General features: G+C 33.5%; 3 protein-coding genes across 6 annotated transcripts; all 3 read left to right on the top strand.

Moving 5' to 3' along the window:
- Positions 1 to 2,894: 2,894 nt before the first annotated feature.
- Positions 2,895 to 3,293, top strand: LOC121254172 (protein PELPK1-like). Its single transcript, XM_041154129.1, has one exon. The coding sequence runs from the start codon at positions 2,895 to 2,897 to the stop codon at positions 3,291 to 3,293; it is 399 nt and encodes a 132-aa protein (XP_041010063.1).
- A 1,509-nt stretch (positions 3,294 to 4,802) lies between these two features.
- Positions 4,803 to 13,509, top strand: LOC121255491 (MADS-box protein JOINTLESS-like). 4 transcript variants are annotated; one of them, XM_041155852.1, is made up of 9 exons: positions 4,803 to 4,957; positions 5,710 to 5,914; positions 10,325 to 10,403; positions 11,408 to 11,469; positions 11,562 to 11,661; positions 11,749 to 11,790; positions 12,293 to 12,334; positions 12,408 to 12,547; positions 12,920 to 13,509. In XM_041155852.1, the coding sequence occupies exons 2-9, from the start codon at positions 5,733 to 5,735 to the stop codon at positions 12,942 to 12,944; spliced, it is 672 nt and encodes a 223-aa protein (XP_041011786.1). In that variant the 5' UTR covers positions 4,803 to 4,957; positions 5,710 to 5,732; the 3' UTR covers positions 12,945 to 13,509. The 4 variants fall into 4 exon arrangements, with proteins under 4 accessions (XP_041011786.1, XP_041011784.1, XP_041011785.1 ...); XM_041155850.1 differs by having other exon boundaries at positions 12,405 to 12,547; XM_041155851.1 differs by having other exon boundaries at positions 4,910 to 5,056; positions 12,405 to 12,547.
- Positions 13,510 to 14,925: 1,416 nt separating this feature from the next.
- Positions 14,926 to 23,285, top strand: LOC121255418 (guanosine nucleotide diphosphate dissociation inhibitor At5g09550). Its single transcript, XM_041155722.1, has 13 exons — positions 14,926 to 15,141; positions 16,826 to 16,888; positions 17,149 to 17,232; positions 17,881 to 17,988; positions 18,149 to 18,321; positions 19,097 to 19,208; positions 20,159 to 20,239; positions 20,323 to 20,385; positions 21,321 to 21,422; positions 21,556 to 21,680; positions 21,905 to 22,115; positions 22,741 to 22,815; positions 23,072 to 23,285. Exons 1-13 carry the CDS (start codon positions 15,055 to 15,057, stop codon positions 23,120 to 23,122), a joined length of 1,335 nt encoding a protein of 444 aa, XP_041011656.1. The 5' UTR covers positions 14,926 to 15,054; the 3' UTR covers positions 23,123 to 23,285.
- The last annotated feature ends 1,227 nt before the right edge of the window (positions 23,286 to 24,512 follow it).

The raw sequence follows: 24,512 nt of genomic DNA, 5'->3' as shown, positions 1-24,512 counted from the left end.
AATTAACATTTTAGTAATTTTATGCATCTTGCATTTCCGAATAGATGAACGGATTATCGCACTTTCAAATCCTATTCATGGACCTCCGCTTATTGGAAAGAATCAAAACCAACAAGCATCGGCCCCATAGCCATCTTGAATAGATAGGCCTATTCTATGGTTAAAAGTTAAAAACATTTTCTTCTTGGGTCAATATTTCCTTAGGTCCAGTGGTCCAGTTTTATGAGGCTTCAACCCAAGTTCCTAAACAGTAAGTTCTCGTTTGAATATAAAAATATTTTCAATTCATCTCGTTTCATCTTATCTAAGTATTATAATTTTTTTTAAATTTTCATACAAAATGTAATAAAAAATTTAATTTTTTTAAATTTTAAAATAATAATAATATTTTATTCAACTAATTTAAAATTATTTCATTTTGTCTCATCTCGTTTCACTATCTAAACTAGCCTTAAAAGAAATTAAATTGACCAAGTATACATAACAGATAATTGAATCATTGATACTTGGTGACAAACGTTTCGATCAATTGCCCTAGGAACCAAATTCGTTTTGTACAAAATCCAATGGCAATAAAAGCTGCCAATTAATAGATTTTACATTTATAACTCAACTACTCTGGACAAAGTGTGAGTACCTGATTTCCACCTTCTGATGCCTGCCTATTACTTTCCGTTCCCAACACGTAAATCGTTATAAATAACCAATAAATTTGGGAAAATACTGATGAATATTTATGACGATCGTTTCTGAAGCTGTACGTGTGTTTGTGCGTGCGTGTCTATATACAGGTGAGAAGTTTGACAAACAGCACCAGAGCTTTCACACCCACCAACCTAATCCGCATGACTTTCCCATATATCACTTGTCCCAAAAGCGGAAGATAAAATTTTATTATTTATTTATATCTTATTACTCTCCTTTATATGTAAACCAGATTCTCTCTCGTAAAGTAAAATTTAGAGTTAGGACTTCAACTCAAAATTTCTATTCTTATATTATATAAAATTATTATTTATTTAAAAAATTTAAATTGATAAAAATAATTAAATTTTATTATCTATTTTATATCTTAACATGTAAAAATTGAGGCCCAAAACATCGTGATCATTATGCTCAAGCAAAAATCTAAAAACTTGACTTCGCTCTAGCTCCGCTTTGACTCTGATATTGTACATGTAACAAATATATTTATATAAATAGAATTTATATGGTTAGTTAAATTCGATAATAAACTTGTAATTAGTAATATGAGTTAATTATTATAAAATAATATACTTATACTATAATATAAATAGACTAAATTAAATAATAATAGTTTAGTATATATAAACAATGAACATAATATTATTACTACCATGTAATACTAATGTATAATAATACTAATATAATAACAGTTAATACTAAGTCTAGTATATAATTAAGTTAGAAATAAGTTAAACACTAGTATAGTACAAGTATAATACTAATGTATAATAACACTAGTATAATAACATGTAATACTAAGTCTAGTATATATCAATTAAGTTAGATAGTAAGTTAGACACTATTACAATAACATGTAATTAAACACTATAATATAAGTTTATAAGATGAATAAGTTAGACACTAGTATAGTACAAGTATAATGAGTTAATAAAATGTAATACTAATGTATAATAACACTAGTATAATAAATTATATTTAAATACTATGGTACAAGTCTATTTAAATAGTAATTTTTAATAATCAATACTTACAATTAAATTAAGTGATAAAAAAATTATAAGAACTATAAATAGAATTATCAATACTAACAAACTATAGTATGAAAACATATAATTAGGTGCTAACGAATTAATATTTACTAATAATCAATACTAACAATTATAAAAACTATAAATAAAAAACTTAGGGCCAAAACAAAAATTAAAATTAAAAGTAGGGTTTAAAAAAATAGGGTTTAGTTTAGTGTTTAGAGAAAAAAAGCCCAAAACTGGAGAACAAATTGGGTTTAGAAGCCTAAAACCGAAGTAACCCAACCCAAAAGGTGCTGCCAGCCCAAATTCAGTCAAAACGGCACCGTTTTGGCCACTTTTTCTATGCGTCCGCCAAGCAAAACAACTTTGTTTTTATAGGAAAACTAACTACACTGACTACTTTTCTACCCAACCCCACCCCCACGCACGACCTTACTCTCATTTTCATCTCAGATTCTCTTAAACCCTAGGTCCTAACTCAGTTGTTGCCTCTCTTTGTCCTCTCTCGCCGTGCGGCCGTCGATCAATTCCACCTCGCCATCTAACTCTCATACTCACCCATTCACTCTCTCTCTCTCTCAAAGATCTGCAATTTCGCTTAGGATATTAAGACATCAGAACCATCGGAACAACAAATACCATCAAGCGCAATGGATCAAACAACAAAGCACGCAAATATGGAATCGGAGCAACCAACACCCCTACCTTTGGATCCATGTCTCTCAAGTCTCGATTTGTGTCAATTTTTTTAGGTTTAATTTTTTGGTTTTAATTTGATTTTACATATGCATTTTGGTTTTATTTTTTGGATGATTTTGGTGATTGGGTGGTTCATGGTTGTTGGTTGTGATCTATGATTGGTTGTTTGTGATTTGTGATTGGGTGCCGGATGGTTGTGGATCCTACTCTGCTCCGATTTCAACTCTGACTTGCAGAAGCGGAGTTGGAGCATAGTCTACAGTGGTCGGAGTCAGAGTTTGAATCTAAACTCCAACAAAGTCAGAGTAGGTATTAGGGCTTACCGACTCCCGATTGAATTGGTGCTCAGCCCTACTCAAAAGTATTAAGTGCCTTATGTGCTCAGCCCTACTCAAGAGTAATCAATGCCCTCTAAAAAATACCAAAAAAAAAAAAAAACTTTCATTTGCCCCAACAATGGCTCAAGACTGCCTTCCTAACTTTATCTCTCGCATGTTGCTAACTGGCATAACCGCTATCATGATGTTGTTGATGAGCTGCAGCACAGTCTTTGCAGGGGCTCGACACCTTTTGGAGACAACGATGCTAGAGATAGCATGGCTTCTTAAGCTTGAGTTGCCACCGCTTCCCGATGTACCGAGTTTATCGAAGCCTAAGCTACCAACATTGTCCAAGACTGAACTTTCACCGTTATCAAAAATCGCGAGTTTGCCTAGGCCTGAACTGTCGATTGTGCCGAAGCTAGTAGTGCCTACAATACCTCATCTCCCAGACCTGCCGAAGCCAGCACTCCCAACCGTCCCAACACTTAACAAGGACATTCTCATCCCTCCTCACTCAACCAACAAGCCCTGAAATCTTTGCTCACCATCATCGTGATATGGCTAATTTGATCTTCATGTTCGGCTAATTGATGCAGTATCCTGTTGTCATATATGCGCCAGAGATTGGTCGTTTTGGAGTCTTCTACATGTGACTGACTTGTCGATTGTAATGTCAGTTCATATGCGTTTGTTTTACTGCATGTCGTTGCTTGATCAGCATTAATACTGATTCTGTATTGGTCATAATTCGCAGGCTTCAGTGCCCACAAAGGGGGGGAAAAAAGATGCCAAGCTTGACACGATGACCACATGAATGTAGGCTGTAGCGTTCCAAAATTCCAAATATGTGGATATAAAAAAAAGATGTACACGTGTATGTTGTTTGTGAACTATCATAGAACAAATTAATATCATTAAAGTCTAAAACGGCAATATTCTAAATTCCGATTTGTAATTTATATCATCGTCATGGGAGCTACAACTCATACACTATCATTGGCTATATGATGAACATCGATCAGTTACGTACGGATGTGACTTCATATAGCTAACCTAACAAATGACTATGCAGTCTTTTACTATTATTCTTGTTGTTTTTCATATTAAAGTGGTTTAACGGAAATGGAAAATGAAAAACAGATAAAAAAAATTTCAGTGATTTTTTTTTTTTTTTTGGAGAAATAAAAAAAGATGAGAAATTAGATAAGCAGAGGGGAAGTTTTTCAAATCGTACGCTGAGAACTCGAACTCATAATTTGGGCCAGAAAAATGGCTGAATAGCGCTGGGTAGTCAGAAGGAATCGTTTGGAAAATATAAAACCCAACCAAAAAATAGAAAAGGAGAAAATAAAACGAAATGGAAATTTTAAGGCCACATATTGATTTATCATCCTATATACTATATTTATTTATTTTAGTTTTATTCTTGTTAAATTAATTAAAAAAATTAAAAAATTAAAAATTATGTATAATGTATAGTATAAAGATGATGAATAAAAATTTATAATCCGATTGTCTATAAAATTGTTTATATTTATTTAATTATTAAAAATTTTGTTTTTATTTTATAATTTAAAATTTTATTGCAAAAGGCGTAATATATATATATATATATATATTAATAATTAGGTTTAAAGACATAATTTTCCATAAACAAATAATAATAGGACAAACAGAAGAAGAAATATTTAACTAATAGCTTTTCAACCCTTACCAGATTGATGGTGGTGGGGGACATGACGGGTACGAGGGTACAAACATGAATAAGAACTGTCAGTGAATGCGGCCAGCCTAGTTGTACGGAAATCAATGTTTACCATATACAAATAGGAAACCCAAATGCAGATTGAATTGCGTTTATTTTTTTTTTTTTTTGCACCACCAAATTCAAAGCCATGAGACAAAAAAAATTCTAAAATTGAATATTACTATGGTTGGCCATATTAAGGTGGTGGGATGCTGTTCTTTATGTAGGAGGTGTAGATGGACCCCACGGAAGAAAAAGGCTCTCTCTTGACCATTGGGGGCTTTATTATTTATTGGTTACTGTATTAGATCGATGTCAAACAGCACGGCGAAAGACAACAACCCAGAAAGTTAAGATAGATAAAGTAAACAATGACACCCATTAATTCCGGAGAATCCCTATATCTCCCACAGCCTCTGGCAACTTGCAATCTCTTTGAGCTTGGATTGGTAGGGTTCCCTGTTCTTCTTCTTCTTCTTCTTCTTCAACTCCACACTACTTCTTACTAGGGTTTTTTTCCCCCCTGGTTTTTGGTGACATTTACCAAAGTACGGCTCTTTGTCCCCTTTTCTGGACAGCCCATGTTTCTGTTTTCCTTTCTTTACTCTACACACCACTATCTCACTCTCCCTCTCTCTCTCTTTCTCTCCGTTTTTTATTTACGGAAATGCTTTATCCCTAGCAGACTTGTAGGGGATCTGCTAAATTAATTGACTTTTCGTGTGAAGGGTGGTTTGAATTTTATTCTTTTTCTCTTTTTTCCCCGGGGATCGAGGGGGAGAGTAAACCCAGTTTGATTCTTTGGTTTTTTTTCAAAAGATCGGTCTTCCATCTATTCTTATCTCAACGATTTATACTCTCTATTTGTGAAAAGAAAACTGCTAAATTTGATGCCAGTTTGTGTTTTTGTAAAGATCATTTCGTGATTTCTTTCTTATGTTTTGATTTTCTTAACGATTAGCATTGCAGCTTCTCCTTTTATGATTCACTTCGATTGAATTTTTAAGAAAGAAAATCATCCCTCTTTGGTGCAAGTATCGTTTTGATTTCTCCTAAACCATCTGAAAACCTATGTAGTATGACCTCTATTTCGTATCTCTCCACGTATCACTTTGTATCTTTCTTTCAAAATTTCCTTGTTAAGAGCTTCTCTTTTTGTCGAATACTAGTATAGACTGACTATTTGGTGGGTGTGATGAAGCGTCGGACGATTTTTCCGGGAAAATGACGAGAAAGAAAATTCAGATCAAGAGGATCGACAACACTACGGCACGGCAGGTGACTTTCTCTAAGAGGAGGAAGGGACTGTTTAAAAAGGCTCTGGAGCTCTCAACTCTCTGCGATGCTGAAATGGCACTCATTGTCTTTTCGGCTACCGGAAAGCTCTTTGATTACGCCAGCCCAAGGTTTCTCTCCCTCTCTCACACCTCTCTACTTATAGAAGAACATATATCCTATTAATTAGAGTAAAGTAAGTAGCTGCCTACACCTTTAGATTGACTTGTTCGTGCATTCACAAATGATTTCTTGAAAGAGAGCCAGATGCTTGAAATAAAAGATCTTTTAAGTAACAGGACTAAACAAATTACTAGATAAATGACTGAGAATGTACTACGATACATCAAATAAAAGAAAAAAGTACTACAGAATCATACGGTTTCTGCATACATAAATCTCAATCTTCATGCTAGAGATAAGCAAGAGAGACATAATTAATTTCACCCATAAGGGTTTAGCGTACGTTGCTAGCTGCTACTCATTTTGTAGACTGCTCGCTATAAGCCCTTGTGATAAGGTTAATTATAATTTACTACTAGCTTATAATGAGTAATTGATTTTTCAATTCATGTAACTCTAAACCAAATGCTTTAATCCCAAAACATGTTCCTAAATTAGTAATTCATGATATGATTCATTTGTATACACCCTATATTTTATGAAGATATCCTTATAGAAATGATGTCAACAGATTAGTAGGAGGACAACAAAAGTGGATAAAACTAGGAGGAAGTGCAAAAAGATTAAGATCGCAAGTTAAGGCATGCATTAAAGGAAAATGAAAACATTTATAGTTACATGAATCTCAATTCTACAAAGTAATATGACCAAGCCCACCATCTGATCTTCTTTGGTAAAGAACTTACAAAAACCCAACCTCAAAATCAATGGATATGAAACGTCTCATGTGTGCAACTTTATGATCAAGATGAAAAATGTAAGTGGAAAGCAGCTACTTCAATTCGAAGACAAATCCGTATAATGAAGCCACTTAAAATGTCCTGTCTTATCGATATCCTCAATCAATATTATGTCTTACGAATTAACGTCATTGTGACTAGTTTGTTGTTTTAGGATTGACCCTCCTTAAATCCTTTTCCTACCTTATATATATACGTGTGTGTATATATAATGTATGTATATATATATATGGTGCATGTATGACGTTAGTATCAATTAACTAGCTAGTTGTGGTAGTACTGATATATTGTACTGATAAATAACACTGCCTTTGCACTTGCATTCTTAATGTATGGAAAAAGTTCAAAGTGGGAGAAATATATGAGCAAGTACTTGAGATTATACATGGATCTTATGCTCTATATGATATACAATCACAAATAGGAGTAAAATATCGTAACAATGTTAACACTACATTGAGTACTGTATTCCAGTATGTATTACGTACATGCAAACTGGAGAACCTAAATTAAATTGTTTTTATATATCCTAGAACATATATATAAGCTAATCTCCCTCATAATTAGTGGTGCCTTTTCCTATTAGTGATGCTTGATTGATTCCGAAACTGTTTTTGCTTACATTTAGTACTAGTGCTTAATTTTCCTATATATATCAACCATGCACATCATGATCATCATCACCTCACGAAAAACTTCTCTAATTAAACTCCAGCACATTCAACTGCATGCACTGGAATCAAGCTACATTTCCTAACTGTTCTGTGCTTCCATTAATAGTAATACTGCATGCTAGCTATTTCCAATATCTACCAGGTCATCACTGTAGGAAAAATCCTTCTCTAATTTTTTGTTTTATAAGTAAAAGATATTTATATTAATAAGAATAGGGATAGCCCAAGTACACAGAAAAATCCTTCTCTAATTAAACTCATGCACATTCGACTGCACTGAAATCAAGCTGCATCGATCTGTCACCCACATTGAAGGAAAAATATAGAGGGGAGTAATAAAGATCAGGATGCTTCACCGCGTATTCTCTAGAACTAATTTGTCAAAAAACTACAAACACTTCGTTTCTTTATATATATATATATATATATATATATATATATATATATATATATATATATATATAAAGATGTTAATTAAAGTTATCCCGTCAGATACTTGGTTTCTTTCTCTCTTTGAGAGAGAAAAGGAGGTACGTAACACAAGCACGCACTTAATTACCAGGGGTAGATCATAGGCTCACCATCCAAGTCATGAAGAACACCAATGAGATACAGGAAATCTTGTATTTTTTGGCAATTATGAGATACAAAATATCACCACTAAAGAGTTCAACAAGGGATACAAAGCAACGAATTGCCACGCACTTATCAGAACTCTAATAAATGATAAGAGTTATTACAAGAGTAAATCTTTCTTCTCATGAGGCAGAGGCTGGTTTTAATTCAAATTGACACCTTATGCTTTTCCACTCACGATTTGGGTTTTAACTAGGTTAATTTGGAATAACTCTCCGAGCATATAGGCCTAATTACAACTTACATTGTTTCATGAAAAGACATTGAATATAAAGCTAGGACCCTTGACTAGATAAATCTAATAAAACTTATGAACTAAAATGGACACTTAAAAAAATGAAAAGATATATAAGCGATACCAAAAGCTAGAGATCATGATTGAAAGCAAGATCAGATCAACTTTAAAAACTTCATAGCATTCTGCCATCTCAGGCACCTGGCCTATTGTAAACTTGCCATAACTTCTTCTAAAAGAACTCCAAATTGCAAATTCTTTAATGCATCGGAAACAATAGACTTAGAATGTTGATGGTACATGGCAAGTATATATATAGGCTAATTATTTTGAAATTATCCTAAACTATTTTTGGAATACCCTAAGAAATACATATTGATATATTTTTTAGCTTACCTATATATATATATATATATATATATATATTTTCAGTACCTCATAATTTAATTAAAAGCCCATGACAATGTTATTGTCATTGAGGTGTTAAGTAAGATGATTTTAGATTCTGTGGAAGGCATTTTTGTCATGTCCCAAATTTTCTAAATATTGGGGATGAACCTATTGACGTCACAATAGTAATTTAAAAAACAAACGAATAAACTAAAAACTTCTCGATATAAGAAATTGAGTTCATATTTTTTTTCATCTCACCAAAACCATCAAAACAGCTTAGATTGTTCTTTCATAAAAATCTCAAATAAGACCCTAACTATTCTATAGATGACACTTATTTCCTAGCTCTCATTCTAACCCTCCTATGTGTCCTCTAAGCTTCTTTATTTGCATGCTCCTCTTTAATATCTGTAAAATAAGAAATTTTACAGGTGGAAAGTAAGTCCACGACTCGATAAGTATGTTGATTAAGCTGGGTGTAATATATGAGCCTCATTTATTAAATAAAAAATAAGATTAAAATAAAAACGAAAACTAAAATCATAGTATTGAATGTAAATTAAAAATCTTGTACTATGTAGGGAAGCACTTCAAAAAATTTATCTACATAGGGAACTATCCTTTCAAGGATAGCTGTCATTCCCACAAACTCATCTTAGGTGGGTCCCACAAAACTCACTCCACCATCTCAACTCATTATTATTCATAAAGAACTCAACTCAACTCGACTCAGTTCAGCTCAACTTAACATTCAAACGGGACCTAAAATTACAAGTTCTGATTAGTATTAAATCTCTCATATCTTGATGGGATATGACAACAAATATTGTCTGATATAGCATAAGCTGAACAATTCAAGGAAAGCTCAAACCACATATGAGCTTATGGATTTGGATTTTATAACTTTAGGGTCTAGAGTGGGAGAGAGATAGCTAGGCATATAAACTGGTCTCATAGCATTTGTAGCTGGCCGAGTGAATTTATTAGATAGTATTAAATGTTCAATAAATACTTGAGTCTCTCTCTCTCTCTCTCTCTAAATCTTAAAGTTCGGTCAAGAACTTTGAGAGATCCAAATCCACCTTATATTTTATCTCATTAAAGTCATTATAAATTGCAATAAATTCTTCCAAACAATTTGAGATTCTATTCATCACCATTCTATACTCAGTTTGTGGATTACGATTTTTGCTCTAAATTCTTGACGTCCTTGTTAGATCATTCTAAAGTGTATGGCTCAAGTGCACAAATCTATTGGTTCTGATAACATTTATAATACCCCAAGGAAAGTTTATGTCACACATGCACCTATAGTCAAAAAGTTGTAGTCGATATTATAATTTGAGCCTTTTATAATAACTACAAATAGAAAAACTCATCCCTCCCAAATAAGGTGAGATCCATTTGTTGTCAATATTTCAGTAAGTGTGAAAAATAAGACCTAATGGGGATCTTAACATGCTCAATCCATGAAGACAAAAGTCATGTAGCTCAGTCTGGAAAAAAAAAAATGTCTCTTGTGGGAGGAGATTATCTATTTAAATCCTATTGACATTGTAGAATAATTAGTATATATCATGTTTAATTTTAGAAGCTTATAACTTCATCAGAACTTCTATTTTATTCTGGGAAAAATAAAGGATGAACGAACTAAATCCGTTCTTGGTTTATTGTTTGAAGTATGCAGGAGGTAATTCAGAAGCTTGATCTGCGTTCAGAGAATATTGACAAAATGGACCAACCATCTCTTGAGCTACAGGTAAGATATGTATTTTCAGCGCGTGAATAATGTCTCTTTTAGAATATTTTAGCTAGATCATGACATGTTGATCATGTTATTAAATAAACGAATAAATAGTTTGAGGCTACGAAGATTTAAAACTTTCTGGACTCATAAGACAGTGCATAGTGGTACTTAAAAAATAAACATTACTATAATTTTTATTATTTTTATTACTATTATTTTGGAAATCCGATCCGTATCATTGACTATCTTGTTAGATTCTTAGCTAATACCTGCCAGACTATAACTACAAACACATTGCCAGGCCAACATACCCTCCTTTCAAGTTAATTTTATATTAACTTCATATATATGGAGCTTTAAAATTTCTTCAAAATTGATTTATGTGGTTCCTCTAACTTTTGGGTCTCAGCTTATTAATATCCAATGTTTATCAATATTATTTCCTAAATGATTGTCAAGTGTGTTAATTCAGGTAATCGTTTTGTGATGAGGAAACATGCTTCCAGATTATTTCATATTCCATCTCAGACTTGACAAAGCAGGATTGCCAAGTTTCCAACATTAGATTGCCTTTTTCAAGATAAACATTAGTTTTGTTTTTCTGAACATGTGTGGTTTCCTTTTGGGGGGAGCTTTTTACAAGAATTTTGTTGTAAAAGGTTTTACTCTGTCAAAAATGAGGGCATATCAATAAAGTCCGAGGCCTAACCTCTGTCATTTAAAAAAAAAAAAAAACAACTGTCATGAAAACTTTGAAACTTTCATATAACAGAAAATCATACTATGGTATGAAAATTAGCCTGGTTCGTTTTCTGAAGCTACTTAAACAAACTCCTTGTAGAAATCCCAGATTGATTATCCAAACATCTACGACATCCTTAAAAATTTCTTATGAAAAGGAAATGATCACTTCGTTATTTAGCAACGTTTCTATGTTACAAATGCTTGTAAACAGATCATGTACAGAATATCCTCATGAAAAATCTTCTTAATGGCTACTCTTTGTGCACTTTTAGCTTCAGCGCAATACCTGCACCCTATTGAGCAAGCAAATCGTGGAGAAGACTCGTGACCTGAGGTACCATAATAACATTGCTATCAACTCGACTGTAACAACATGCACATTCCACACAAAGTTAATTAATGTTGAGAAATTATTACACCCAACAGGAGGATAAAGGGCGAAGAGCTACAAGGATTGGGTATTGAAGAATTGTTGGAACTAGAGCAAATGCTTAATGTAAGCATGGGCCGTGTTTTAAAAACAAAGGTTTGTCTCTGTTTGCTGGCATTATAATGTAGCATTTGAAATTTCTGTACATGTGTCTTAACATAGAAAAATTTTTATGTGTTTCAGAATAACAGATTTCTAGAAGAGATCAATGCCCTTGAGTGCAAGGTTAGGTCCCAAGGTTCTAGTTTTTCCAAGACAATTTATGCAATTATTATAATCTCAGAAGCTATCCATATGTCATTCTTAAGTGATGGTATCTATGAATATGTAGCTGTAAAGAATGACTTCAATTTTAGAAGGGATTGTTTGATTATTAGAAATGAATACTGGGATGCAAGTTGGCGCCAGTGTATAATGAAAATCATGAAGAAGTCTGGCATATAATAAAACTAGCCGCTGACTGCTTTTGCTACATTGTTTATCCTAAGACTCCATCTAAACAGACTTCCACTCCCGCCAAAAAGGGTATCATGTGTCTAATCATGGACATTAAGAAATTAGGTAATAATTATCACGTTGAATTAAATATCTTTCCCGTTAAAGCTTAATCTTTTAATAATAATCTGAAATCTTTCTCCCCGCCTCTCCCTCTCCTGGCCTCTTCTCCTCTCTCTCTCTCATCTTACTTCGTCTTTTGTTTTTTTTTTTTTTTTTTTTTTTAATGCAGAGAGCAGAACTGATGGACAAGAACCAGCAACTCATGAAACAGGTATCAGGTCTCGATTTTCTTTCTTTTATTTGTTTCCTACTTTCTCATTTTAATGAAAATGTCTCTGCTGCAGATGGAGAATGCGTTTAACGTCGCCAAAACACACAATCTACTTGAAGAAGGTCAGTCATCTGAGTTAGCCACCAATATCTGCAGCTCAGCTGCTCCTCTTGATCAAGACCCTGACATATCCAACACTTCTCTCAAGTTGGGGTAAGTTTGCAATTTTACACTGATATAATTTCTGTGGTTTTAGCATGCATTTTATAAAAAATTCAATCCAATATTCAGAGACCTCATATTTACCAAAGCAAATATTTAGAGTGCTCATATTAAACAGCTTGACTGAACATGAGATGGATCTGTCCTTGAGTTTTTAATTAGTTGTTGGACCTGCATTATAACAATACATTCTTCTAACATTTTATTGGGGCTTATCGAACTAGAAATATTATAATGGAATGAAATATATAGTACTTGCAGTCTCTGCAGGGTGATATCAATAATTTTGGTTAGTGACCAAATGCCAAGATATGGAGAGAAACTGTTTTGTTTTACCTTTGTGTATGTTACCATGCCTCGCAGGTTACCTTTCCCCGACCGATTTTGAAAGATAAAGAAGAACAAGAGTGCAAGGATTTACATTTTTCCAGCTGGAAAACAAGCATCATGGCTAAGTATATATCAAAACCAGCTGATCAGTTTTAGTTCATGAGTAGTTAAATTCCTGCAATCTCCCAATTTGTTTCGGAAAGCCGATTCAAAGAAAGTCGGTAAAATATCATGTACGTGTAGGGTGATAAGCTGTAGAAGAATAAGTACTATCATGTTATGGACGCATCAAGGGGCCAATTTGTTTCAAGGGAAAGCTGTAAAGTCGGGGGGAAATAAGATCATCAAGGGCGGCGGCGGGGTTGAAAGAGTTGGGAAATGTGGCGAGATATTTCGAGTATTCTACTTGACAATGACATGAATATAAATAATGAGTAGAGGTCACGGAATGTAGCTCTGAATTAAAGGCTTCACAAGCCCAAAAACGGACCTCTCGAATCAGTAATAATATGAGAGGTCCCTTTTTTTTTGCTCCGGCCGGCCACATTAATATTATTCCTTATGATGATCTAGTGCATGCCTCTGTTTAATTAATAAATAATATATTCTTGGTTTCTGGTGCATGTAACTGCTTGCGATTCTTAATATTCTGAGTTGCTGCATATAATTAATTATAAGATAATCCATGAAAGATGCAGTCACGGATAAATTAATAAGCAGAAATGACCAAAAGTGGCAACAAAAACAAACTGTTCTTATCGTTCGGGTACTCGATCGGAGCCCGGACACGGGTGAACAGTCTGATCAGGAATTAGTGGAGTTTACAATTCTTCAAACATTTTGTATAGAAGTTAATGAATAATGATTAATTAAAAGTACAAAAACAATAATATAGGAATTAGCAACTATATGAATGGCCAAGTTTAATTAATTAGCTTCTGGAAACTTCACCATGCATGCATGCAGGTAGGCACATACATACATACATACATATATATATATATGTATGTTTACCTAGTAATTACTGATCAAATTAGCTAGCTAGGTATAAACATTATAAAGTCACTTAAATGCAACCGTGAACTATGTAAACGTCATTGCCTAATCGCTTTGAAAAAAAGTGGGGTTTACTATTAAAAAATTAAATTTTTTTATGTAGATCTCATATTTTATTTTATTTTTTAAAACGATTACGCGATGGTTACACAATTTACAGTTGTAAATATATTTTCTCATTTATTTTTATCATACCAACTAGGTAGTGCTAGCTCAGGCAGTGGCAATTCCTCCAAAGTACCAGCTAGGCATATATACATACGATCATGGGCATGTAACAGATCTAATATATATGTGGACTGTCATCCAGCAAGATCGGGACATTTTCTGGGTCCATTTAAATTTCCTAGCTCTACCTTTTGCAGTACTAACCTGTTTTCATCCATCGAAATATATTATATATATATATATATATATATATTAAGTACATCACATGACTCTTAAGTACTTATAATTTATTAATGATTATAAGGCCGTATCCTAGCCAAACTACGATAACTGATCCATTTAGTTTTTTAGATGATCATGTGTTTATACTTATACTAATTTTCAGAACATCAAGAGATTTGAGTTAAATAGATTATAAATAGGGTTACTGAAGTACTTACTGGTCCTAATTGGTTAATTATTGAACCAATAATATTAAATTATATTAAACTGCAAGCTGCATGCAGCAGCGCTAGGGTACTCTTGACGCAAATCATGACTAGTTTTTGTAATATTCGACAAACTGGAGGAATTAAAAAGTATAAAACCCATTGAATAAAATTATAAAAGCTGATAATTTTATTATATATTATAATTATAAAGTATAAACTAGATCCATCACACGTCGTTCACCTCAAACCACGACAGCTAGCTAGGGTTGTTTGATCAAGCTGGCTCGTGGACGCCACACGCTTGATGTACCGTGCGCGTAGCTCTCGTCCATGCGTTAGTCTCGTTCCCGCTCAAGACTTGTTCCAAGTCTCGCGTCGTATGATCGTATCACACACTCCAAATTAAACCGGTTCCCTCTCTCCCTCATCTTTTCCTAAAGCTAGCGCTCTCTCTCTCTCTGTCTTTCACTTTTTGCATCAGTAATTCTTCCATTTTCTTAACTCGAATGAGCTATGGATGAAGAGTACGACGTGATCGTTCTCGGGACTGGCCTCAAGGAGTGCATTCTTAGTGGCCTTCTCTCCGTTGATGGACTCAAAGTAATGCGTCTCCTTTACCTCTCTGACTCTCCTCTTGTTTGGCCTGTATTCGTTGTTTCTTTTTATCTTCTTTGTCCGTTGTTTTAGGTCATTGTAGTGATAGAATCATAAAAGGTAGCTAATTCTCTGGATGATCCCTAAATGGTTTGGAGAATGTCGTAATACATGCGGAAACAAGAGACTTTGTCAGCTTACAATTGACAATTGCTTTTATTGTTTTCAACATTGAGAATATTATTATAACAATACGTCCTTTTGGCCCTCCCATCAAAGTTGAATGCCTCGTATCCGTACAACAGTTAGTGCACAAGTATTCATCATTACAAAAGGTTTACTCAGAAACGGCAGATACCAACAACAAAATGATTAACGAGGCATGGAGTTCTTATATGATCGATCATGATTACAACCCATCTGCCTTGACGGTGGCTTCAACTTCTTTGTAATTTGAATTCAACTTATCGGAGATTACACCTTTTGGGTTTCGTTTTGATCGTCAGGGCAGGAATGTATTGCTTTCTTCTTTTGAATCTATGCAGTTGTTCTATGGCGAATCTCATTTTTTCATATCTTGTAATATAGTATCCAATATTAGAAGGATTTCAGCCATATTGATGGCGTGAAACACTAATGATGGCGTGTTTCTCTATCTTGAAAGGAACCTGGATTTCTCTGTTTGTTTTTATAACTCAATATGTGATGCATTTTTGGGGACCAGGAAAAAAATTCCGAGAAGAAAAAACAGTAATTGATTTTCTAATCTACCAATGCCTCTTTTACATCATATTATTTCAAAATTTGTTATGAATTATTGCAAAGCCAGTCTCTCGACTTGTTTTCTTAAAGGCATTATTGGGCACCCCAGCCTTAGGGCCTAATTTAAAACCTTACAAGGATGAGGTGATATTGAGATGAGATAAGATGAAATGAAAAATTCGTAAATAGTAATAAAATAATTTATAAATAATAATGAAATTGTTTGAGTTAACATGTTTTATGGAGTTTTGAGAAAAAAGAGTAAAAAATTGAATAAAAATATTATAAAATTAAATATTGTTATAATATAATTTTTTAATATAATTTTTATTTTGTGATTTGAAAAAGTTGAGTTATTTTTTATGTTTTGTTTGGAAATTTAAAAAAATTGTAATGATTAGGTAATGATTAGATGAAAATTTAAAATTAAAATGTGTTTGTATTAATTATGATATTTGAATGTTAAGATAAAATAAGATTAGATGAAATGATGCCATCTTGAAATCCAAACGGGGCTTAATGAGTCGAGCGTGGTCTTTTTATACGTCTGGCTTACGAACCAAGACGCAGAAAAAGGGTTCGGGATACTTTTGGCGACAATAGATTCTGGAGTCATGGGGTGCGGTCTTCCCATTTTTGTAGTGCTGGCAATCGAAAGTATCATGCATATTTCATTCTGATGCTTTCCTATTGGTTCTAATTATCTTAGAAAATTTGTTTCCTATTGTATCTACAGTTAAACCATCTCAACTTTTACCATAATTCATGTGATTAAAGTTCTGTAATCTTAGTTGTGCAACTTATATGTTCCAATTCCACCAAGGATATACTTGCACTTAGTATCTTAGAATTAGCTGCTGGTTTTTGCTATCTGGCTCAGATCAGCAATCCTTTTTCTAGTTCTGAGCTGTGTATTAATTTGAAACAGGTATTGCATATGGACAGAAACGACTATTATGGAGGAGCCTCAAGCTCTCTTAATCTTACACAGGTTACTATTGTTATAGTATTGCAGGCTCTTTTTCTTTATTTATCTTCTTCTTCTTTTCTTTTCATTTTGAAAAATTCACAGCAAAAAAAAAAAAAAAAAAACGATTATTTGTGACGAGAATAAACTCAATTTAGTAGGAAATAATCATTTTCATAACAAATAACTGGTGCATTTTTTCACCTATACTTACGTAGTCTGATTTTTTTCCCTACTTTTCTGTTTTTCTTTGTTAAAACTTTGTTTTCTCCTCTACTTCATAGCTCTGGAAGCGTTTCAGAGGAAATGACAAGCCTCCAGAAAATTTGGGCTCAAGCAGAGAGTACAACGTTGACATGATACCCAAGGTAGCCCGTTTATCAGATGATACTATACTGCTAATGTGATATTCTGATGCTTTAATGCTCTTAAATTGCACATTTTACATACTGCTTCTCAAACATCGTAAAGGCAGTGCAACAGCTGGATGTTGTATCTGTATAATGTGTTTGCATCAGAATCTGTATATTGCGATTTTGTATAATGGGCATAGCAAACACTTACTAGTTATGTATAGATTTCCTTACAAAGCCCCATTTGATCCATTTCATTGTATATAATATGATGTACTGTGTTCATATGTTAATTAAGAATGGAGTTATTATTTTTGTTATGTTAATAAAAGGGCTTGATTAATGAATTCAAATGGAATGCAACTTGTATCTTCTTGTTTTGGGCGTGTCCTTTGGTTTTGTGAATTTAAACGGAATGCAACTTGTATCTTAGTGGTATGGACCATGTCCCCTTTAACTGAATGATATAAATTGATACCACGCAACTTATGCCTTGGTTGCCTCAAAATAGACCAAGCATTACCCTGGAAAATGTTTATTGCTAAATCTTAATGGCGGTGAATTACTGCCTCGACATGAGTTGTGTCACATTGAATGTGCCGTGTTCTATACTCCCTATGTATACATATTGTGGTGAAAACCTTCAACCGTGTGTTTTTGTAGTTCATGATGGCCAATGGTACATTGGTCCGTGTTCTCATCCACACGGATGTTACCAAGTATCTACACTTCAAGGCTGTAGATGGTAGTTTTGTGTACAACAAAGGAAAGGTACGAAGTTTGTTAACAACTTATATTTTCTTCTCTCTCTCTCTCTCTCTCTGTGAGTTTGGTCATTTCCAGTTGAACCGTAAGTCCGTCAGTTCCACCTCTCAAAACAACATATCACTATTCTAATTAAGAGCTTATAAGGGAATATTATTTGGTCTAGATTGACAAAGTTCCAGCAACTGATGTCGAAGCGCTGAAATCACAACTGATGGGACTGTTTGAGAAGCGTCGTGCTCGGAAATTCTTCATTTTTGTCCAAGACTATGAAGAGAATGACCCAAAATCTCATGAGGGGCTGGATTTGGAAAAAGTTACGGCAAGGGAGCTTATCACGTATTTTCTAATTTCCTTCTCTCTTAGATTACTTTCTGTAAGAAAGCAGCTGACTTTTAGCCCATAATTAAGGAACTTGCACTTGCAAAATATTTTGAGTGCAGGTTTAGCTCCTCCTTAATTTTGCCTTCTCCGTATATTTTCATGTAGCCAAACAAGTTCCTATTTTCTAATTTCCTTTTCTCTTAGATTACTTTCTGCAAGAAAGCAGCTGACTTTAGCCCATAATTAAGGAACTTGCACTTGCAAAATATTTTGAGTGCAGGTTTAGCTCCTCCTTAATTTTGCCTTCTCCGTATATTTTCATGTAGCCAAACAAGTTCTCTAAAGCATATCCTATGTATTAGGCCTTATCGATTCATTGGGTTTTTGAATTCCCAAAAGAGAAAACAAAGAACAAGTAGCGAAATGGCCAGTCTTTTGTTTCAAATATTCACAGCAATGTTCCAAACCAACATCAGACATGCCTTTTTAAGATCAAATCTTAGCTTTTTCTCTTCAAAGAAGTTCTGTTCTAGAGTATATGAATACATACTCATGGTATTCTTTTATCATTCTGAAACATAATCACCGATCATGGTTATATAAATTCTTTTATATCTTCATCTTAAATTGGCTATGTTTCTCTGAAGTAGTGGCTGAATATCAAGAATGTGTCTGGTAATAAGTATTTTTCACTCCAATATAAAACTACCTAATTTGGTTGCTCTGCTAATTCAACAATGTCTACTAAAGATACCTTAACTTAATGTATGATACTGTGTTTTTAATGTAGAAAATACGGGTTAGAAGATGATACAATTGACATTATTGGTCATGCCCTGGCACTTCATATAAATGATAATTACTTGGATCAGCCAGCCAAAGATTTTGTGAAGAGAATGAAGGTGCAATTATTTTCTCTATTATATTTAGTTATAGCTTGTGTTTTTATTGGTTTTTACTGCATTCTTTGTTAATTATTTTATATCTTAAGAGTAATATATGAAGATTCCATATATAATCATCCATATCTTCTACCTGATAAAGTAATATGAGTAGGTAGCTAATCACAATGTGGTGTATGCCCATGCTTAAAGAGGTATGTCAGTGATATATCTCTGTTAATCTGCATAGTAATCTCAAATATCTTTTCTAAAAATGTACACTATAACACCATAGAGCATTAACAAATCTAATAAACTACACTACATATGATGATAATTTGTAAATGTTTCTATTGTCCTTTACTTGCTGATTAAATTACAGACATATTACTATTTATTACAAAACTCAAATTGAGATGTAGAGAAATAAATATAATCTATTAGTCTGACGCCTTCTGAATTATTTTAGAATTAGTGTGGGTCAATATTAAAGACATCAACCAATGTCTTGAACGGTTTTTTTAAAACCGATTGCCATTTTTAAGGACTCAGTATGGATTATCAACCAAAGATCAATGAGCTGGTAGTATTTCTTGTCATGTCTGTTCAAATGTCATCGTCATTTGCCAGTATTATAAGGGAAACTTAACGAGTGTTAGTTGTAATAACCACGAGTCTTACCCCACTAGGATTTTCAAATCAGCAAGAGAAGCCAATGCTCTACATCATGTCAAGATGACTAGATTACAGCCTTTTTTCTTGTAGGGTGGTTCTCGAGCTTTTACATAACTGAAACACTCTTAGAGTAAACCTCACGTCTGTGCTACCCACTAGTATAAACCTTGCCAGTAGTACTCTTATGAAGAAGGAAAATATATCTTTAGGTAATATAAAGCTGCTTGAGAATGATTATTTAAGTTCAACGCTATAACCTTTTTTTTCGCTTCCTCTCTCTCTCTCTCTTTGTAAAGCTTTATGCAGAGTCTTTGGCACGTTTTCAAGGAGGATCTCCCTATATCTATCCATTGTATGGACTGGGTGAATTGCCTCAGGTTTGGTTTTCATCTGTAACATTGTGCAAATGTGCAGAGCTAATATAAGTTGCCATTATGATTTTTTGTTTACTTGTTGGCAGGCATTTGCACGTTTAAGTGCGGTTTATGGTGGAACTTACATGCTTAACAAGCCAGAATGTAAGGTAAAATTGCCAAAATCTGAGTTTACAAGATATTTCACCGTCAGGTGCAAACATTCAAAGGCTCACACCTAGATGGAAACTCACTGAAAACGCCTTGAGGCTCAACATTTGAGAAGAGGATTATGGCCCTAGGGAACACCCACCTTAATCAAATAACCCAAAAGTCGGATGGCATCCATATAATACCTCACTTACAGAGGCATTTGCACGTTTAAGTGTGGGAACTTACATGTTTAACAAGCTAGAATGTAAGGTAAAATTGCCAAAATTTGAGTTTCCAAGATATTTCACCATCGTTTAAGTTAGGCACAAACATTCAAAGGCTCACACCTAGATGGAAACTCACCGAAAATGCCTTGAGGCTCAACATTTGAGAAGAGGAGTGTGGCCCCTGGGAACACCCACCTTAATCAAATAACCCAAAGTCGGATGGTATCTATATAATACCTCACTTTTTGAAGGATAAATCCATCTTTTGTTTCTTTTAATAATGTGAATTTTTTTCTCAAGTTTTATTCACAGCTAGTAATTCGTTGTTTTCTCCACATAATAATGGCTCTGCCTTATGGTGCTTCTCTGCATTTCTCTCTGCCTGCCTGCTCGACTATGGTAGATTTAAGCATCCTTCTCTGAATCAGAGTACCAGCCATCAAAACCTCGACGCCAGAGCCATCCTTATGCTACAGAGTCTTCATTGTCGGCGGTGGCCACCTCTGAGGCTTGGCACTTGCATGGAGTTTACTGTTCATTGCTTTTTGCCAGTTCCCCAACTCTATAAATCTTAACGGTCAACTCTAAATAATAAAAGTCCGTAGATGTCATTGGAGTGCTTTTCACCTTTAAACCATTCACCACAACTTTAGCTTTTGCTAATATGGCAACATCTGAATTCATCCGATCAAATTTCAGTTAATATTCAATATATTGGATGATAGGTGGAGTTTGACGATAATGGGAAAGCCTTTGGTGTGACTTCTGAAGGAGAAACTGCTAAATGCAAGAAAGTCGTTTGTGATCCATCATATTTACCTGATAAGGTAATTGTCCCCAACTCATTAACAGTGCAAATTTTTTCCTGCTCAACTGGTCAATACACAAGCCTGAATTGCCTATTTTAATTTTGAGCATCATATTTGGCTCTCATCCGGCAATCTTTTCAAAATGAAACAGGTTCAAAAGGTGGGAAAGGTTGCTCGTGCTGTATGTATAATGAGCCACCCTATTCCGGACACCAAAGATTCTCACTCAGTTCAGGTTATCCTGCCACAGAAGCAACTCGGCCGCAAATCAGACATGCAAGTTTTCTGAATTCCTTTCCAGTTTCCCCTAATTTCTTTTGATAATGTCAAGTGTGTTACAGCCTCTGCACATTTGCAACATGTAACATAATAGTGGTTCATTCTAATAATTATATGCTTACAATTGCCCAATGCTTGATATAAAAATTAAAGGAAATCGAAAATTTTTAACATTTTTTTTCCCAGGTACCTTCTAATGTGCTTCTTAACTCATGGTGCAGGTACCTCTTCTGTTGCTCCTATGCTCACAATGTAGCTCCAAAAGGAAAGTACATTGCTTTTGTTTTAACAGAGGCAGAAACTGACAAACCTGAGGAGGAATTGAAGCCTGCTGTCGATCTACTTGGACCTGTGGATGAAATTTTCTATGAGACTTGTGACAGATTTGTACCTACCAACAAACATGAGGAGGATAACTGTTTCATATCTACAGTAAGTAAAAGTAACCGCCCTATTTATATCTTGATTTTTCCATAAAGGATAAAGATTATTTGCAACCTGCTAACAACACAAGTGGAAAAAAGGCAATATGCCTATGCCTAGTACATGATTTTTTTTTTAATGAATTTCACCTTATAGTATCGTTTTATTATATTTAGAAATCAAGGACAAAGAAATTGCATGTCAGTCAATTTTCAAAAAAATAAAAAGATCCCATAGTTGGCAGGCAGCAAAGAAGTATATTCTGTTTATGGTATATACAAAAAATGATTAAATCCAAAAAGTGTGAACTGTAACTTAATCAGGTAAAAGTGTTGAAAACCCCGTTTTTGGTGAATTCAATGACATCTTGATGACCCAAAATGTTGTTTGATAATGACTGTCGATTTAGAAACAATTTTCATTCTCTTGTCTCATATGGAGGAATGTCTAAACCTTATATAATTGCTTGTCATGTGAGGATATGTGAGAGCCTAGACTGTCTTTCCTTCTCCTTTTGCAAACACATTGGTACTTCACAGAACAAGCTCATGGGTTAACTTCATTATTTCAGTGACAAAATCAGTGGTAGCTTCTGTTCTTTCTTTCTTATTTGTAGAATTTTCATTTCTTGCAGAGCTATGATGCAACGACTCACTTCGAGTCCACAGTTGAAGATGTGATTCAAATGTACAGTAAGATTACTGGAAAGGTAAGCTTTTCATACATCAGTATAATGTTTTAAATCAATTAAAAGGGTCATATTTGTAAACACATCTTTCATGGGGTTCTTTTTATTAGAATTAGTGCTGTTCATTTTACTTAATGTAGGTAATATAGGAAGGAAGTTCAACTTCTTGATCATTTTGGTCTAAAGCCATTCTTCATATTCGTTTCCATATGTAAAGCATATATATATATATATATATATATGTATGTATATTCATCTCCGTCATTGTATGTTTCAGGTTCTTGATCTCTCTGTGGACCTAAGTGCTGCAAGTGCTGCTGCTGAGTGAATTTCCTCTCGCTCCAATTTCCTGATCTTCAAACTTTCGTTCCTTTATTGAAGAAGAATGTCTTTCGTTTAATGTTTGTTATGTTCCAAAATAAAACTTGGGTGCTCTTATTCAACCAACTTATTTGTGAATTGGGATCACAATTTTGAAGATTTTACTTTCATCTCTTTTTATCTGTATTTCATGCCTTGCTTTGGGTCCTTAAAATCATGAAATTAATATTAGTAACAAATAATAAAGTTATAAATTAACATTATAATCTTTGATATTATTGTATTATTAAAAAATAATATTTTTATAAATAATTTTAATGACGAATAAAAATATCATTTCATACCTATTTTTAAGAGTGCCTAGTAAATTGGATATTTTATATGGATCCATCGTGCTACTGCTACTGCTGCCGATCAATTCAACGATTAACGAGGGCATTTAAATTTGACATTAATTAATGATTTGAGAGCAAAAGAATCAGGAATTTTGACTGATCGAGGCCTAGTTCAGGCCCATTTATTAGATACCTTGAGGAGAAAGCTACTGAACGCACCGCACAAAAAGGAACCGAAACTATAAGCCCTTTGAAAGCGAGTTTATTTTTAAACTGAATGTCTAAATATTTAATTTTTAAATTATTAAATTTATCTTAATTTAAAATTTCTTTACACAAAATTTATAATTTTTTTCAACGTAACACTTTAGGGCTCACAATATTTGTTAACTTTCCATAAATATATATAAATTTATTTTAACATCTGAACACATCTAAGTTTATCTTAAGTAGATTTCACAAAACTCACTTCACTATTTCAATTCATTACTATTTATAAATAATTCAACTCAGCTCAGTATTCAAATAGGGCCTAAATTCGTAGTATCTGAGTGACAAAGTAAGGAGTGACAATTCGTATTGATAGATCGTACTCGTTTTGTATCAAGTCAATTTAATTATATAAATTAATTTAAATATGATCCATTGAGTTAAATAAGTTAGCTCTTTAAATTCTAATACGATCCATTTAAATAACGAGTCGTCTTATGTCATCCGTTTTAATTCGTTTAATATTAATTAATTAGAAATTGATCAATGCAATACGACCTCATTTCAATCAGTTTTATATAAATAGGTTAAAATAATCCTCTTAACACATTTGACCTGATTAATATAATTTTTTATAATAATTAAAATTTATATTTATTAATAGTCACAATATTTCCACAAAAATAATAAGATTATCTACTAACAAAAAATATTAATATTTTTAAATTCTAACCTATGTCAATTATTACAAACCTAACAGTAATAAATATTATCATTCATAATTACAATTTAAACAATAAAAAAACATATTGAGATATTAATATTACAATTCAAAAATAATAAAATTATAAT

This window comes from Juglans microcarpa x Juglans regia, chromosome 3D (genome assembly GCF_004785595.1).
Source record: "Juglans microcarpa x Juglans regia isolate MS1-56 chromosome 3D, Jm3101_v1.0, whole genome shotgun sequence".
Taxonomy (NCBI): domain Eukaryota; kingdom Viridiplantae; phylum Streptophyta; class Magnoliopsida; order Fagales; family Juglandaceae; genus Juglans; species Juglans microcarpa x Juglans regia.
This window is presented reverse-complemented; position numbering and strand designations above follow the sequence as displayed.

Bases quoted from the DNA above. Each gene is read 5' to 3' on its own strand.
- LOC121255491 (XM_041155850.1), top strand. From the start codon at position 5,733: ATGACGAGAAAGAAAATTCAGATCAAGAGGATCGACAACACTACGGCA. The intron at 5,915-10,324 runs GTTTCTCTCCCT...TATTGTTTGAAG, and splicing joins TTTGATTACGCCAGCCCAAG to TATGCAGGAGGTAATTCAGA. The intron at 10,404-11,407 runs GTAAGATATGTA...GTGCACTTTTAG, and splicing joins AACCATCTCTTGAGCTACAG to CTTCAGCGCAATACCTGCAC.
- LOC121254172 (XM_041154129.1), top strand. From the start codon at position 2,895: ATGGCTCAAGACTGCCTTCCTAACTTTATCTCTCGCATGTTGCTAACT.
- LOC121255418 (XM_041155722.1), top strand. From the start codon at position 15,055: ATGGATGAAGAGTACGACGTGATCGTTCTCGGGACTGGCCTCAAGGAG. The intron at 16,889-17,148 runs GTTACTATTGTT...TCTACTTCATAG, and splicing joins GCTCTCTTAATCTTACACAG to CTCTGGAAGCGTTTCAGAGG. The intron at 22,116-22,740 runs GTAAGTAAAAGT...CATTTCTTGCAG, and splicing joins ATAACTGTTTCATATCTACA to AGCTATGATGCAACGACTCA.